Here is a 17,053-nt window from a genome sequence, read left to right as displayed (position 1 = left end):
TCTAAGTGACATTTCTTTTTCTGCTCTTTAAGCTAATGATGCTCTGGTATTTTTAGTTTCCCAGATTAGAAATGCTAAGAGTTGACCTCTGCTGCTGTCATTCAAACATTACACCTGTCCCACACACACAACTAGTGGTCATTGGTCCTTTTAATACTCTCTAATGTGTGTGTCTGTATCACTTCTCTTGTTTCTTGTCATTAATCTTGCTCACATTTCTGCATTCCCGCCCCCCTCCACCCCCCACCCTACCCCAGGTCTGGGCTGTTTTTAACAACCTAACGTCTGTTTGTTGTATTATTAGTTCTTTTCTATTTTTTAAAACATATTTATTTATTTCTTTTGCTGTGCCAGGTCACAATTTGGTTGAGAATTGTGGGATTTTTTCTTAGTTATGCCGTAAGGAATCTTCAGTTGAGGCTCATGAACCCTCGGTTTGCAGGATGGAACCTGGGCCCCTTATGTTGGAAGCGCTGAGACTTAACCACTGGACCTCCAGGGAAATCCCTAGTTCTTTTCTATTTTTGATGAACTATGTAGCCTATTGCCAGATTTTTTTTCCCCCAGAAAACAAATTTTAGTAACTCCCCCTCTTCCCTGCCACCCCTGCCCCATGTATCTAAAATTCACTGCTCTCTCCCTGTAGGGCAAAGTCCCACGAAGGCCATGAAAACATGGCTTTCCTCTCCTGTCTAGCGTGGCAGCCTTGTGCTACAGAACCACTGTCATTAAATTATGTGGCTTTGTTGTCTTAGCAGGTGTCTTTCCATTTATAAGAGATGCCATTCCCTCTCCTGGCTGTCCCTCATATCCCAAGTTGCAGGTCTTTCAGGACGATTCACATGTCACGTTCTCAGTTTTTTCTTCTGACTCATTCTGATAGCATTGGTTCCTTTTACTCTCCCAAAATTTAGCACATCTTGTTGCAGTGTAATCATGTACTGTTTTCTACAAAATTGAGAGCTCGGAAGCAAGGTACCTGTCTTTATTTTTCTTTGCCATATGGTTTAGTGATAGAGGCAGATAGTACAGTTTGTTTTTTTTGAGGGGGGGCTTAAAGTTTATAGAATTTAGGATGGCTTTCTTAAAAAAAACAAAAACACAATTATGAATGCAAAATTAGATGTGAAAGTGTGTATTTATTTGTATGAGAATGGAAGTATCTGGTGCAAGTATCTGCCTGCTGAATCTACCTGTGCCTTATGCTTTGGGAAATGTAAGTGCTTATTTAAAACTTGCTAAAATAGTGCTGTGTATATATAATTTTTTATCGTTATTGATTTTCTGAAGTTAGGGATAGGAAACAACAGCATCAGTCAGCCATTCTGATACCAATACCGTTGATATTAAAAATAATGCCTAATGCTTCTGCTAAGTCGCTTCAGTCGTGTCCAACTCTGTGCGACCCCATAGATGGCAGCCCACCAGGCTCCCCCGTCCCTGGGATTCTCCAGGCAAGAACACTGGAGTGGGTTGCCATTTCCTTCTCCAATGCATGAAAGTGAAAAGTGAAAGTGAAGTTGCTCAGTCAGGTCCGACTCTTAGCGACCCCATGGACTGCAGCCTACCAGGCTCCTCTGTCCATGGGATTTTCCAGGCAAGAGTATTGGAGTGGGGTGCCATTGCTTCTATAACTTCCCATTTTCTAAACTTTTTCACATACTTTATCTCAGGAGATTCTGATAACTGACTCAAAAGATAGTGACTCAAATGTAATGAGTTTTACTGTGTTTGGATACAGGAAGATTGAGTTGCAGTTCTTGCTTTGAGATCAGATTTTACATTGGCAGGGAGATGATTCAGCTCTTCTGGGCATCTGTGGCCTTAGTCAGCACGCCCTCCACCTCCTGTTAGCCTGGCCAATGCTAAGGACTTTCTCAGGGCTTTCTAACTTGCTTTGCTGTCCTTCAGCTTTCTATTTCTTCCCCCTTGCAGTTTCTTCACCTCAATATTTCTTCTTCCTTTCTTCCTGTTCGTTTATCTCTGTCTTGTCAGACACCCCATCTATTCCCTCTCCGTCTGTCTCCTCTGGTTGGTAACTTAACACTTTTTAAAGTGTCAGTTATTTGACTAAGCTGAATTTTGGACTACACTTTCTTTGGGTTCATTTCTACTTCTTTGAAGTATTTTAGAGCGAGTGATTTGTGGGATCTTCAGTAGTACAAAAAGTATGTGTATTTTTCAGCAATGGGAAAGCTGTCCTAAAGCTAAATGCTTTATTTACTACATAGGTAAGACATAGTGTAACTTACAAGACCAAGGTCAGAAATGATCAAATTTTCACTCCTGTTAAAGAGTTACGTTCAAATTGGAAACAGCAGATACTCAGTTCAGTTAAGTCGCTCAGTCCTGTCTGACTCTGCGACCCCATGGACTGTAGCACGCCAGGCTTCCCTGTCCATCACCAACTCCCGGAGTTTACCCAAGCTCATGTCCATTGAGTTGGTGCAGACACTAGAAGACGAAATAATGATAGCAGCGGCTTTTGTATGCCTGTTTCTTCTAGGCATTTTGCATATGTTACTGTTAATGCTTACTTTACAACAGCAGCTCCAAGAAGTTAACTTGCCCAGAATCTCAACTAGTGAAATGGTAAGAATGTTTTTTCAAGAGAGCCTTATAGTAGCAGTTTGGGACCTCTGAAAGCATGGCTGTTTGAGGCTACTTATCTGAAGGTAAGTAGCTATTTTCTTTCCTGTAGTATTATTATTAGAGCACAGAGCTATGATTTGGTGGAAAGCACTTGACTTTCATGTCAGTCAAACTCAGATTGGCTTTTAATGTTAGCTCTGTTGCTTACATCCTTCATGAGTATAGGAGAAAATACTTCAACCTTTCAGCCTCAGTTTTCTTACTTGAAAGTGGGTATATCTAATATTCAGCTATTGGTAGGTTTAAACATGCATGTTTGTGAAGCACATATGCTGTGTTTAAGAAGATAGGGATATATGACAGCTATTTCATAAATGGTTTCATTTCAAAGAGTAACAATAAATGCCAGTTCATTGTCTAAAAAACTCACTTATGGAAGAGTTATTATACTAGATGCAACAGAAACCAATTCTTATATACAGTTTTATTATCAGTTGTTATTGAAGAGCATATTTTAACAGTCTTAAATGACAAATTATTGGCTTAGTTGTGGATTGCAACACACCTGCATTTTAAATATTCCAGTGGTGACTATACATGAGGAAACCTTTGGCTCTTTAAGAGAATATTTGGTGGTTAATTTGTACCTGAGCAATAAAGTTGCTTTAAAAAAAAAAATCCACAAAATGACATGGAAAATGAAACAGTTCATTGTTTAGGGAATTTAATAGACACCCAATCTAACGGAGTAAGATTTTTAAGCTTATTATTTCTCCATTTTTCTTCTGCCCCTGTATCCTCTTGTAGATGAATTAAGACTACCTTTGGTTGAAGCTTTCAGATAGTTATTGATGTTTTATTATGTAAACTTTACAGTGCCCCTGCATAATAATGGCTGTAGAAATAGGACTGCTTAATAAAAGGTCTGAGTTATGTAATCTTGGGAAAGTTAGTAATCTCTTTGACCTTTTACTCCTTATCAACAAAATAAGGTGTTAACAAGTTGTTTTGGTAAAAGGTCACAAACTTTTCTGATGTCTTTAATAAGATATTTGAAATTATTAAGCATTAATAATTGCAAAAATGCATTAGTTTCTTCTGCCAGCTAAACTTAAGGGTTCTAAATGCTCCATGACAAATATGGCAAAGAATGGACTCAGAGCAAGAGAGCATGATCTTTCGTGAGCCCTTCTCAGCACATGCCTGGTACTTTTCAGCACATGCCTGGTATTTCTCAGCATAGCAAAGGGTTGTAACTGAGTCAACATGGGTGCAGACCTCTAGTCACCACAAGCATAGTCCAGGAAAGAAAAACAGCTACGTTAAGTCACATTTCAGTATGCCGTTTTCTTCCCAGAGGGTTTCCCGTTAGAAATTTGAGGCTGCCCTTTTCTGATTAAAGTTTGTAAACGTTGTCTGTGTTTCCATCCAGATTCAGCAAAGGGAAATCATGAAAGCCACAGACGGAATTTAGGAAGCACTGATTGATGGGGAAAAATAAAAATATCTAACTACGTTTAGTACTTACAGCTAAATGATAGCTAAGTGGCGATATTATAGACAACGCTTCATAATTTTTGTAGAAAAGATTCCAGAACAGGAAAAACTGTTTGGGAATGGTGGATGTAGAGTTATTTTTTAAATTATGGGGCAAAGCCCTTGGATGACCTTTGATGAATAGCATGAACTAGTTGGATGGGGAGGTAAGTTGAAGCAGTATGGTTGTGATATTCTGGCCTTCCATCTCCTAGTTCCACAGTGTATCTGTGTTGAAAAGTCTGTCTCTCTTTACTGTTCTTTAGGGCTTTCCCCTAAGGAATCATTGAGTCACAACTGACGAAGCCATCAATTGTTTTGTTATATGCCAGTATTGTTACGGAGATCTCACAAACTCATCTCTGAGAGGGCAGCCAGGAACGACAGAGCTTCGTCTATCACCTCCTCTTGCAGTTGGTCAGTCTTAACACAGAACTGACTGGCAGCTGCCGGGCCGTGTTACAGGGTCCTGTGGGGACGCTTTGTGTATTCGTGCTTTTTCTAAGCACCAGGGACACCATTGGCCCTGCCCACTGGAGAATTGCTTTGTTCCAGGCAGGCAAAGGGCAGGAGGCAGGCGCCTGCAGTACTTTCTCTGGTGGATTTTGCCAGCTAGAGGAATGACACCTGAGGATCCTGTGGCAGAGTTAATCCCCCTGTCCATTTTTGGTTTCCCTCAGTTCAGTTATACGGCTGGAGTGAGTGCTGTATGAACAGCTGGCTGCCTCTGGAGTCTGATGTGGACCCAGTGTTGTTTGCCTGCAGGGGCAGCCCTTGGAGGGATTCCCCTGCCTGGTTCTGTCCAAGAAGTGCGCCCAGCCTGTTGCTGCTTGGCTCTCAACACTGACAGTGTGGTGGCAAACAGGAGCAAACTGCCCACCAACCTAAATTCCTGCATTTAGCTAGGGGATGAGAGAACAGAAGAGGCTAAATCTTTATTCTCAGAAGCATCTAAATCTTTTTACAGAGTCACCATATTTGGTGTGAGTTGATTTGGGCAGAGGGTCCCTTTCCTGTAGGGGTGATTGTTTTAAGAGAGAACAAAATGGATGGAAAATACATAAAAATGGTTGCCCTAGAGAAGGGATTGGAATCTCCAATTCTCTAGCAGTGTGTATGTGTGTGTCTCCTTGGTTGTTCTTTAAAAAAAAATAGATGGATGATGGAGGAGGAAGGAAATGAATATAGTACAACGGACTATAAACTTAATTGGTTTGTAGTATATTTAAAAAAAGTCCGGCCTTTCAAAAAGTCAATTGAGTAATAAAGCAGCCTGGGGTTCTAATCCCAGACACACTGCTGATTCTTATTGTTTAAATTGTTATAGTTATTTTTTAAATTATAGTTCACCAGACCTTCACAAACTTGCATTTGTCTGTGCCCTATGTGTTTTTTAAGGCTGCTTTCAATCATAAAATTGACTTCATCTTTGAGTGTGAGCAATAAATAAGGAGCTTGACTCAAAATCATCACAAAATATAATTTATGTGTGTGTTTCTAGAAATGGATATGAATCTGGCAAAATGTCTGTATAAAATTAGTATCTTTGTGCTTTTAGGAAATCCGCAGTTAAGGACAGAACATGTTATACCTTTTGAAAGGACAATGAACCTTTCACTTCAGGCCAACAGTTTTAAAAATAAAAGGAAGTAGCTTTCAAAACCAAAATAAAGTTAATGAACATTAAATAAAGTTAATGTTTGTTAGTATAAACACATTGTTGTGTAAGTGTGTCTGTAAGTTACTAAATACCCTAATATCTATATGTATTTTCAGTAAGTTCTTTTCTCCATATTAGAAAATTCCTAGGAAAAGGAATGAGATGATTATTATCACCAAATTTGTTTAGAGTATGTAGATTCCTGATCAGAGTAATGATTATAATTTATGTATTTCCAAATGTGGATTAATATGCCATTTCCCCATATTATAATTTTAGCTTAAATATATTGTGTGACTTTTCATAATATTGAATCATCATTTACATATACATGAAAGATGAGTTTTCTTTCAACTGAAACAGATTTATATTTATGTACTCTCTTGGGTTGACCCGTCATTTCCAGTGGTGGGGTTTTAGTTTGCTCTGTGTGTGTGTTTGGAAGTAGAACAGTAATAGTCATTTATCACTTCCTGCCCTGCTGCTCAGTCTCACTTGGAATTAGCTAATCCGGGGCCATAGATCTGCTTCGGAGGCTCTTATCTCACAGGGCTTGGTAAAACTAGAAGCAGTACTTCTAGCCATCAGAAAATCAGAATAAATTTGCTTTTAATGGTACAAATACAGATTCCTTATGAAAACTTTATAATGTACATTTTATGATGTGTATATTATAGTGAATCCTCATGTATCCATTATTCACTTTTAATAGCCACTGTTTCATGTCCAGTCATATTTCTTCTGTCCTCTTCCATTTTTTGGAAGAAAATACCATGCATTTCACCACTTTATCCATAAATACTTCAACTCAATTAATTTTTATACATTTTAAACATTTTAGACATTTTAAAACATTCTAAAATTATAGTTTCCTTAAAAAAGTAGAGAAAGCTAAAGTCACCTTTTGACCTCTCTCTAATCAAAAGCTACCACTTCCATCTGTCCACTCCTAAAAGTAACTATAACTGTAATTGATTTTAGAATGTGTCCTTTTATCAATAACTCATTGTTGTAATGATGAAATCACATAAATACCTTTTTATGTGTAGCATATATTATTATTCTATATATTAAAAATTATAGGTTGACATCAGACTGTTTACAACTCTCATTTTCATTTTTGAGATACAGATTGTGAGCCTGTTCTTCAGTGAGTCTAACCTGTTTATATTTATTGTGAATATGGATATCTGAATTTATTTCATTTCTCTTTTTTTAATGATGCTTTTTCCTTTTTCTTTATTTTCTATATTCCCAAACTCTTTTAGATTGCTTGAGTATGGTTTGTTCCATCTTTTTTCCTCCTGGTTTATAAATTGTAAATTCTATTTTTTTTTTTTTTTTAGTGTTTTAATTTTAACCTACATGTTTGGCTTATTTTTCTAGTGGAGTTTGAAGTGAAAGTATTTCTATTCTCCTTTGACTAGAATATTTTAGCCAGGAATATTTTCATTACTTGTGAATGTTTTCCTCAGTTACTATGGTTTCATTTATAGAATGAAACCTTATTAGTCAGATCTCACATTCCTTTATCAACAGTAGATTTATGATTTCTTTGATTTAAACCTGATGACTTTTCTCAGGCTCTGATCAAAACTGAATCCTTTACAGTATTTTATTCACCTGCTGTAGTAGAAGTTCCCCATGCTCTGTTTTTTTGAAGTAACTATCTCTCTTGTAAAATTCTTAATTGTCTCAGTTTTCATATTAAAGTTGTATTTGCTTGTAAGTCCCCTCAAATCTTTATTGGAAGTAGAGTATCCACATGAATTAAAGGAGGAAGGGTTCATCTTAAGAAAGATACTGGTTTATTTGGGATGTGGTAGTATGATGCTGTACCGAAGCAGAGTATGATAGGTGTGTTTGATTGGAACAGAGAGCCTCATACAGATTACCTTTGGCAAAGTGGAGTGCACGGTAAAAATGGATGTCAGTGGCTGTTTCTTGGGGGCCAGTTTTACTTAGTTTTCCTCTCATTCACTGTGTTGGGTCTCCCAGGCTATACTTGCCTCTCTCCTAATGTCAGCTGTGTTCTTCTGTCTCTGTCCACTGATTTGTTTCTGTCTCTCATAACTCAAGCCTATGTGTGCCCCACCTTAGCTTCTTCATTCTTACTCATGCTTCTATCTTTTCAACTCTAGCTCTACTACTAATTGGTTAATTCTTTCAAATTCTCAAGAGAGAGACTCTAGCCCAGTTTTACCTCTTAGGTCAGCACTTAGGTTGTCTTCCATGGAGAGAGGGGCCCACCCTTTGCTTCCTTGGTTATGGTTGGAGGAGGGGGGCATAGCATAGTATGCAATGGCATATTCCTTGGAGCAGGGGCTGTGGGAAGGTTGCAGTCTGCAGTAATTAGTTCAGGCTGCTGTAAATAATGCCATAGACTGGGTGGCTGAAACAGTAGAAATTTATTTCCCCACTGCTGTAAAAGGCTGGGAAGTTCACCCTCAAGGTCTAGCAGGGTTTGGTTTCGGGTGAGAGCTCTCTTCCTGGTTTTGTGGATGGCCACTTTCTCACTGTGTACTTGCAAAGAAAAAGCATGGCTTTTCTTGCTTGCATGTGATAAGAGGGGGGAAAGGAAGGAGGGAGAGGAACACAGATATCTCTTTGTCTTCTTATAAGGTTTTCAGTCCTCTTGGTTTAGGACCCCACCCTTATAACCTCATTTAAACTTGATTATTTCCTAAAAACCCTATCTCCAAATATAATCTCATTGAGGGTTACAGCTTCAACAAATGAAGTTTGGGGGCCTAGCAGTCTTATAAGGCACTGTAACACTCACTCAGCCTTTTAAACTCTTGATCAGGACAGAGTTTTATGTCTAGAACATCATATCACTTACTATTTTTTTTTGAATATTCTCAATCTTGATGGTGTTAATATTACCATCCGATCAGTAACTCAAGCAGGAAAGCTGAGATTCTTCCTAGACTCATCTGCCTTATCTTCACATCACCAGGTCCTGTTGCTTACAGCTCTTAATCCTCAGATCTGTCTCCCATTTTCATTTACTTTTCACTTTCATCTCTTTGACAATGCTTCTTAACTGGTCTTCTTGCTTCCAGTTTTTATTTCTTTTATAGATACTCCGCACCATCACCAGAATGATCTTTCTAAACCAAAGATTGGCTGTATCACTCACTCTACCAAAAGAAGCTTCAGTTTTAAATAAACTCTTCATGAATGGCACCCAGGGCCCTCAGTGATTTACCCTGTAGCCACATCTGTTCCTCGCCACCTCTCTTTTCCTTGTCCTTCAGGCCCAGTCCAGGCCTAAGTAAGGGCTTGCAGTGCTCAGAAGGTACTGTGTGCTCTTGCCTCTGTGTGGGCAGCCTTCCATCACCCCTTCTGTCCTACCTCCCAACTGTTTTTTAAAATTCCATGCACGGGTCGCTGCCTCCAGGAAGCTTTCCCTTTTCTCTTCAGTTTGGGTTTGATGGCATCTCTCTTTTGTATTCTTATTATTTCCAATGTCTGTTTGCTTTTTTTTCTTCTTCCATTCACTTGGCCCATGAGTTCTCAGACTGTGTCCTCATTCCTCTAATTCTCCCACCCAGAAACATGCTCATCATGTAGGCACTCTGTGAGTTGCTGAATCAATAAATAAGAGAATTTGAGTTCTTTTGTAAGCTTGTGACCCCTCTCAGCATATTCATTTTGGACAGGTAATTTATCTTTTCATTTTATAAAAGAAGGATGAGACCATCAATCAGTATTTGACTTACATTAAGGCAAGGTTCCTGGATACTAGATTTTCTTTGATTTGAAAGAGCAAAAAGAATGAATAAATTCTATTATTATTGAAGGAGTTTGGAGAGATTCATAAATGTCAACTTCGAAAGAAAGATTTTGTTCACAAATGCTTTTCTGATCAAGCCTGTAAAAATGAGGGAGAAGTCCTACAGAACAGATGCTAAAAAGAGCTGACTGTTTTCTGTTGGATGATTGCATGATGCTGGTGGGTAGCTGGACAGTTTTGTGCTCTTGGAACAGTAGTTCAGTAACCCTAGAATATGAATTATGACTGCCAGTGTCAGTTTTTCTGTCATGGCCAATTGACTTTACGACAAATTGCCTACAAATGACTACAGCCTTGCATTTGTCTGCTAACTTCAGGTAGTGCTGAGGCAGCTAAGAATGAGATGAATGTTAAATTTAAATGCATTAACGGATGCTGAGCAACTTTGACAAGCCGTGAACCATTGCAGCAAGCTCTTTTAGTGGTGTACTTCTTTTACAGTCAAAATAGTTAAGATATCTAGAAAATTGTATGCATTTGGGGCAGTTTCTGTTAGTAGAATTATTTTTAGCATAAGACATTTTCACTTGTTAGTTGCCATATAATCTGTGTTGGGCAAGAATGATTTGTTTTATGTTTCAAGTAATGATTCTCAACTACACAAAAGCTGTGCCTACACATTACCAGTACAACTTGTTGAAAAGTAAAATGATTCCTAATTAATCAGTTTCTGTTTCTAAAAGAAATGAAAGAAGCTGTTTGATTTTTATCCTCGATTGGAACCAGTGTTATCAACCACTTGATGGAGAATCGAAAGGTCACGGCTAAAATCATTAAGAGGATTTTTAAAGGATTTGTCATTAAAGTTCTTCAGGAATCATAGAGTCCTTAGATTAAAAATGGTTTTTAAAATTTGCATTTTTCCTAAGCTAATATACACAAAGTAGGCTTGCCAGATACAATAATGGATCCCTGTTTAAATTTGAATTTCAGATAATCAAGTTAGTGTTTAGTGCGATTATATCCCAAGTATTGTGTGGGATATGCCTGTACTAGAATTTATTCATTTATCTGAATTTCAGATTAAACTGGGTATCCTTTATTATTATTTGCTAAATCTGGCCACCGTATACTGACACAAAATATTAAAATCCAGAAGAAATGCAGCTCAAAATGTTCTGTTCTCCACCTCTTGACATCCAACCACTAGTGTCTTTGGAAAGCTTGCAGGAATAGTCTAGGCTTTTATATATATAAACATTTATGATAAGGGTTTCTCTGAAAGAATAAGCAATTTTACTTCCACGTAACTGACTTTAGGTGAACTTTTGGATGCCAGGGTGTTTCACAATTGAGAACTACTTACTCTGTGCTTTCTCTGCAGACTCCTCATGAATCAGTGGGCCTCTGAATCCATAGGTCAACCTCCATCCCCCACCAAGCCATGACTACTATTTATCTTTTGAAGTTAATTTTTCATAGAGGAAAGAGCATAGAACTAAATTTTATTGTGCATACCAAGTAGTCATGTAAGTAATTGTATTCTTTCAAAACTTTATGAATACCATTCACTTGTAATTATAGATTCCAAGCTCAGAAAAGACAGATGAGTGACATAACAAGGGTGTAGAGCTAGTAAATGGTCAGGCTGAAATTTTAACTCAGGTCATCAGACTCTCTCGTCAATGCCCTTTCATTACCGTCACGCTTCCTCCGGGGCAGTTGCATTAACTACATGTTTGTAGTCCTGGACTTCTGCTGTTGGGGTATCTTTCCATTTGTTTGTTTGTCAGAAGTTAATAATTTTTTGAGAGAGGACCTAATAATACTCTTTTATGAAGGATTCTTATATTGTCCTTTAAGATCTTCCTGTATTTTTCCCTGTGAAACCATGCAAGGCTTGGCCTTGGAATGCTCATCTACATGTGATCAACATTAATCATAAAAACAGAGAGGTAGGTGTTTTGCAGTGAGCTGAAAATTTGTATGTTTATCTCACTTCTCATAACAAACCCAAAGAGTAAGTGTATTTTCTAGGAAACTGAGGTTCATATGATAGGCCCCTTGTTCAAGGCTGTATCACTCTTAATTTCACATTAGAGTCAATGCTCTTTTTTCTTAACTTTTTATCTTTCTGAGTTAAGTTTTCATAGGGGAAAGAGCATAGAATTAAATTTTATTGTGCATACCAAGCACTCATGTATATAATTTTACTTTTTCAAAACTTTATGAGATTTTCTAATACAAGTGTCAGTACTTGAGCTGTTTGACTATTTGAAATGGAGTCATTTTAAATTGTATATCCGACCTGGCTTAAGAAAGGTCAATAGGTATTATTCTCAGAGTTTACACAGAGCTAACCATCAATGGTCTGTGCATCTGCTCCTGCATACCAGATTCTTCTTTTTCTCCCAAAGGCATTCTTTCTCAAACAGGGGGTCAGCTTGTTCCTTCTCAGAGAAGTCCCCTGTCTCATCTTTTAGATGAAAAGTGAGGATCTCTGGTTCTGAATTCCTCTTCTCCATTGAAGGAATGACCCACTGACTTCTGATGACTGTGGGTTTTCTTCAAGGGGAAGGATCAGTATAACTTGGAGTCAGTTGTACAAAACTGTTGGACAGCAGAGATTCAGGATGAGCTAGTGATGTGGATATTGTCAGAGACCTGCATCCCGTACTTGAAAGAGTTTAGATGAGTATAATCAGAGAAAGATGAGATCTGTGTGGGTTGAAGGAGTTTTTTTGAGTAGGGAAAAAGATTATTGACAGGAGGGTATTTTAAAAATGTAAAATATCTTTGGAATGTTGTGCTCTCCTTTATTCAGTTTTTCATCCATGGTTTAATATATCTTGCACTCACTCGCTGATTGAGCATCACAGTTCATTTCTTAATTGGTGTGTCTGAATTGTCTTCCCAGTTAAGACTAGGAGCATTCAACAGCAGGGTCATATCTTCTACTTTTTATCTTAAAAATATTTTTTTGCCTACAGAATTTCTTATTCAGAGCCTAGTAAGCTCCTTCCACTTTGGGTAAGGATCTGTAAGTGAATCCAGAGTTATAGTGGTCTCTGTTGAGGAGCTTTTAAGGAAATATTTTGGATACTTCCACCAACTTACTTGGGGCTTCCCACGTGGCTCAGTGGTAAAGAATCCGCCTGCCAATGCAAAAGATATGAGTTTGATCCCTGGTTTGGGAATATTCTCTGGAGGAGGAAATGGCAACCCTCCCCCAAATATTCTTGCCTGGAGAATTCCATGGACAGAGAAGCCTGGTGGGCTACAGTCCATTGGGTCCCAAAGAGTCAGACATGACTGAGCAACTGAGCACCAACTTATTTAAAATAGATTTTATGCCTTTTACCTTATTATACAAATGCAATCTGTATACATTTATGCAAATCTTATTCAAATATAAGATAATTTTGAATAAATCCTAAAATGAATACTTTTTTTTTAACCTATACAGAAAACTATCTTAAGTTATCTCTACAATATCTTAATGGTCAGAGGAATCATAGTAGTATCAAGTGGTTTTTAAAATATTTAGTTTTAGAACATAACTTTAAAGTTGTAAAACATAACCATTTCATTTTCTTTTCTCCCTAGAGTTCCATTGTAGTCGTTGGTTTATAATCATTCTAAAGAAGAACACTGAAATTTGGAAAAAAATGTTAGAAACTATAGGTAAGACCTATTTCTTCCTGTTTTGATAATGATTTAAAATTCTTCCATTGGGATCTTTGAAATATGTTCTACATATTAAAATTCTGTCTATAATAATTTGGTTATTTTTTTTATCCACTATCATTGTACTAGGGCAATGTGTTTCGATATTTAGATGGTTTCATACGAAGTGTTATCAAATCACATCATTTATAAGCAAAAGTTAAAAGCATATGAAGTGTTCTACCAAATTTGGGTTTTAAGAAAGCTTAATGTAAACCCAGTTCCGATTTATGAACTCAGTTCTGGTTAAAGTTTGTTTCTGGATAGCACCAGAAGTATAACAGTATTTTTAATACTGAAGGTCATTGCCTGTGTCTTACTTTTACTTTACTCTTGGCAGGTAAAATAGTACTGAGCTTTTAAGTTGGTAAAACTGTTATAACAGTACCGAATAGGTTGACAAACTTGAGTGACAATTTATGGTAGTTTAATTTCTGCAGTAGATAATTTAGGTTGAAATATCCAACAAATTTTCTAGACTTCTGTGTTGATCTTTTTTTTCCCCCCACACTGTACTGCTCTTTAGTTTTAGAGAAGCTAGTTTATAGAACTGGTTTCAGATATGTCAGGTATGGAACATCCAGTCTGTCATGGTCCCTTATCTGACACTGCAGTCTTCACCTTTTCCTGGGAACACTTTGGGTGTGATTATTGGAAGGTATTGGAAGGTATCTGTGATGCCTTGATGATCATGGCTGATACCTTGACACCTGCAGGTTTTGAGGAGTAGTGGGAAGTGGGTGGCAGGAAAGGAGGAACTGTTTTTGTGATCATGAGGATCATTACTGTTGACTTTTGTTCCTGGTACTATGACCATAATAAGAATGCATGGGTGCACATTTCCTATCACCTATTTTATACTAAAGTCACACAGAGTAAAGACTAATAGTTTACATAGGAAAGTTCCTCATAAGAAAGTGGACAGCAAAGGGGAAATACAGAATTATTTAAGCCATTACCTATAATCTTCATTTTGTAAGTTATTACTGAGTTGTACACCTTTCAAGAATTGATGTGAGAATTCATACTAGATTTATTTTTTGAGATACCATGGGAAATATGACCTAAAATCAGTTCTTAGGCATACCTTTATTACTGTTTGCTTTTAAAATTCTGCATATGAGTGTTTAACTTTGTGCATGAACTCATGGTCAGCATTAGTTAATATTTTAGTTTCTCCATTCCTGCATAATCATATTTTTGCTATCAAAAAATGTCTCTAGTGATAGTTCGCACTCTTTTATTACTATGATATGGCAAATATATTTTAATAGATATCGTCGAGAATATGTTAGGGCATATATCTTAGCAGTCTTCAGTATTTTTTAAAAATTGTAGCTTCACTTACATGGAAGGGAGAGAGGGAGTGAGAGTGGGATTTTGAGAGATGTTTTTAACTGTTATTTATGGTAGCATTGAACTGTCTAGAGTCTTGCATGTTGGATGTTAGGATTATTAAGGATGCCCTTATGGAAAATATTAACTTTGGCACCTTGGTACCTTACACAGGTGATTAATAAATAAATTGTATTCAGTTTTATGCTTATGTACGTATGCTATTTAACTTGGAGGTAAGACATTTCAAGCACTAAAAAATTGTGTTTTTGAAGGAATATGTGTTATTGTAATGTATTTTCAAGTAAATGCAAAAATATATAATGCATTGCCTCTTACTTAATACATGAAATTGTTATATTTTAACTGTTATACTTCATCAGTGACATTATTTACCTCTACTTATTAGTTATATTTCTAATTTTTCTTATATATACATTTTTAATAAAAAAGAAATAGCATTTATAAGATCACAGAATGTTTGGTTTTAATTAATTTTTATAAAAGTTGAAACAGCTGGTATTAGAAGCATGTCAGATATGCATCATCTGAATTTGTTTCCATACTTAGTTAGTTGCATGTACCGTACACTATAACCAGTTGGCTGCTTTTAAACAAACTTTCTTATTAGAGGCTTCAAGGTTTGAAGAATGTATTTAGAGTGACATGTTTTAGTCCCTTCTTTTTTCCAAGTCAATTTTCATGTTTCCCAAGAAATAGTTTTAGAATTTCTATAAGCATGGTTTGATGCCTGTCTTTTGAATCCTGTTACTGACTAACACTGCTCTTTGGTTTAGACAAAAATCGGGCCCTGCAGGCAGCAGAGCGCTTGCAGGCCAAGCTGCGGGAACGTGGGGATGCAGCAAATGAAGACAAACTGAACCTTCTCAAGTCAGTGCTGCAGAGCCCGCTCTTCAGCCAGATTCTGAACTTTCAGACTTCCATACAGCAGCTGAAAGACCAGGTAAGACATGGTGTGTATCCACAGGAGGCCTGCAGAGCATGGCATAGAGCTTGTAAAGTCTCCTGTTTTTTTCTGAAAGGCTGATTGTTGTATGTGTGAATTAATTGTTAATGAGGTCATTTAAACCTCCAAGTGAGACTTCATGTTCACTGTGGCTCCCCACTCGGCTGTGCCCTCAGTTATTTTCTTAATGGTCATGGCTGTATATTGTAAATGATATGACATTGTGTTGAAAGCTGTGGGAAAATGGAAGAATGAGTTCCTGCAGGAGAGGAAGATGATAAAAATATGTTTAGGGTGGATGGCTGTAGCTTGGTTTCCATCATCACTGTGACTCGTGGTTCATGTGATTGTGCTTATTCAAATTCAGACATTCATCACACTTAGAAGATTTCAGATGAGCCTAGATTTGCATGTGTAATCATGTATGTGAAGAAAGGAAATCACCTCTATGTTGACAATAGAAGGAATAATTACATTGTCATCAGTTAGAGGCATTGCAATTCTCACTTCTAAAAAGAGTGTAAGTAGCAATTGCTACCATGACAGCATCAGATGGTGATAAACATTAGGACTTCTAAATGTAACACAGTGTTTATTTCTGTAAAAATTATGAGCATTAAAAAGTCCTAGCGTTTATATTAAAATTGAAACATAATGCAATGACAGAATGAAAACTGAAGTCATATGGTCACTGAACTTACTTAATGTAATCACCATTTCTCAGGTTTTTTAAAAATGGTTTTTAAATGGTAGTTATCCTCACAAGGTTTGAAGTTAATCTAATTATGTCTTCAGTCCAAGTTAATTCTCATTCTGATGTTTTTAGCATTAATCTAATGGTTATGGCTAGCCAATATTCTGCCTTAAAAGTTTAACATGAAACCTGAAGATTAGTTTCATAATTCAGTTGAAGAACAGCTTCAATTAACAACAACAAAAACCCCAAAATCTGCCAAATGGAAAAAGAACAGTAGTAGCAATAGAGAAGGAATTTGTTAAATGTCATATAACTTCTTAATCTAGCTATTTTAATGACCCCCCCCCCAAATTAAGTACATAGATCAAGAAGAATCTTTAAAAATATTTCTCTCAAGTGAATTTGTACACACTAATTTTAAAAGTGATGATCATGAATTAAGAAAAAGAGGTGGATTCATTATATATAATTGTGTTTTTTTCCTTTGTAAATTATTGAAAAAATTGGTTTCAGGTACTCATTTTCAGAATGGATTGGCATTCTTTTGGAGAAACCAGTATTATGGATATTAGTATAATTATGGTATAGAAAATTACCTGGTTTTTAAACAATGTGAAGATGTTTTACAGATATCTTCTCCCCTTATTGTATTATGTGGAAATATGACTTGAATGAGAGGGAAAGCTGAAAGAAAAATTACTAGTGATTATGTTAGGAAATGCTGTTAGTCTAGTGAAGCAGCTGTCAAAATGTCCCTGCTATCTAGTCTTATGTAAGGGGAATAGCTTTTGTACTTGACAG

The 17,053-nt window shown here is 36.9% G+C and overlaps 1 protein-coding gene across 13 annotated transcripts in view; it reads left to right on the top strand.

Moving 5' to 3' along the window:
- Positions 1-780: 780 nt before the first annotated feature.
- MPDZ (multiple PDZ domain protein) overlaps positions 781-17,053 on the top strand; it is a 162,762-nt gene continuing 146,489 nt past the window's right edge. For 10 of the 13 annotated variants that reach the window (XM_010857003.1, XM_010857000.1, XM_010857005.1 and 7 more), the window contains exons 1-3: positions 782-975; positions 13,134-13,211; positions 15,386-15,552. In XM_010857003.1, coding sequence (XP_010855305.1) covers positions 13,196-13,211; positions 15,386-15,552 — 183 coding nt within the window. In that variant the 5' untranslated portion in view covers positions 782-975; positions 13,134-13,195. Of the gene's footprint in view, positions 976-2,386; positions 2,676-10,911; positions 11,057-13,133; positions 13,212-15,385; positions 15,553-17,053 lie in introns of those variants that run through there. The other 3 variants (XM_010856999.1, XM_010857011.1, XM_010856998.1) reach the window with 3 other exon arrangements.

The sequence above is a fragment of the Bison bison genome, unplaced genomic scaffold (assembly GCF_000754665.1).
Source record: "Bison bison bison isolate TAMUID 2011002044 unplaced genomic scaffold, Bison_UMD1.0 scf7180017864376, whole genome shotgun sequence".
Classification (NCBI taxonomy): domain Eukaryota; kingdom Metazoa; phylum Chordata; class Mammalia; order Artiodactyla; family Bovidae; genus Bison; species Bison bison.
Note: the sequence above shows the minus strand (reverse complement) of the source record. Positions and strands in the feature narration are given on the sequence as shown.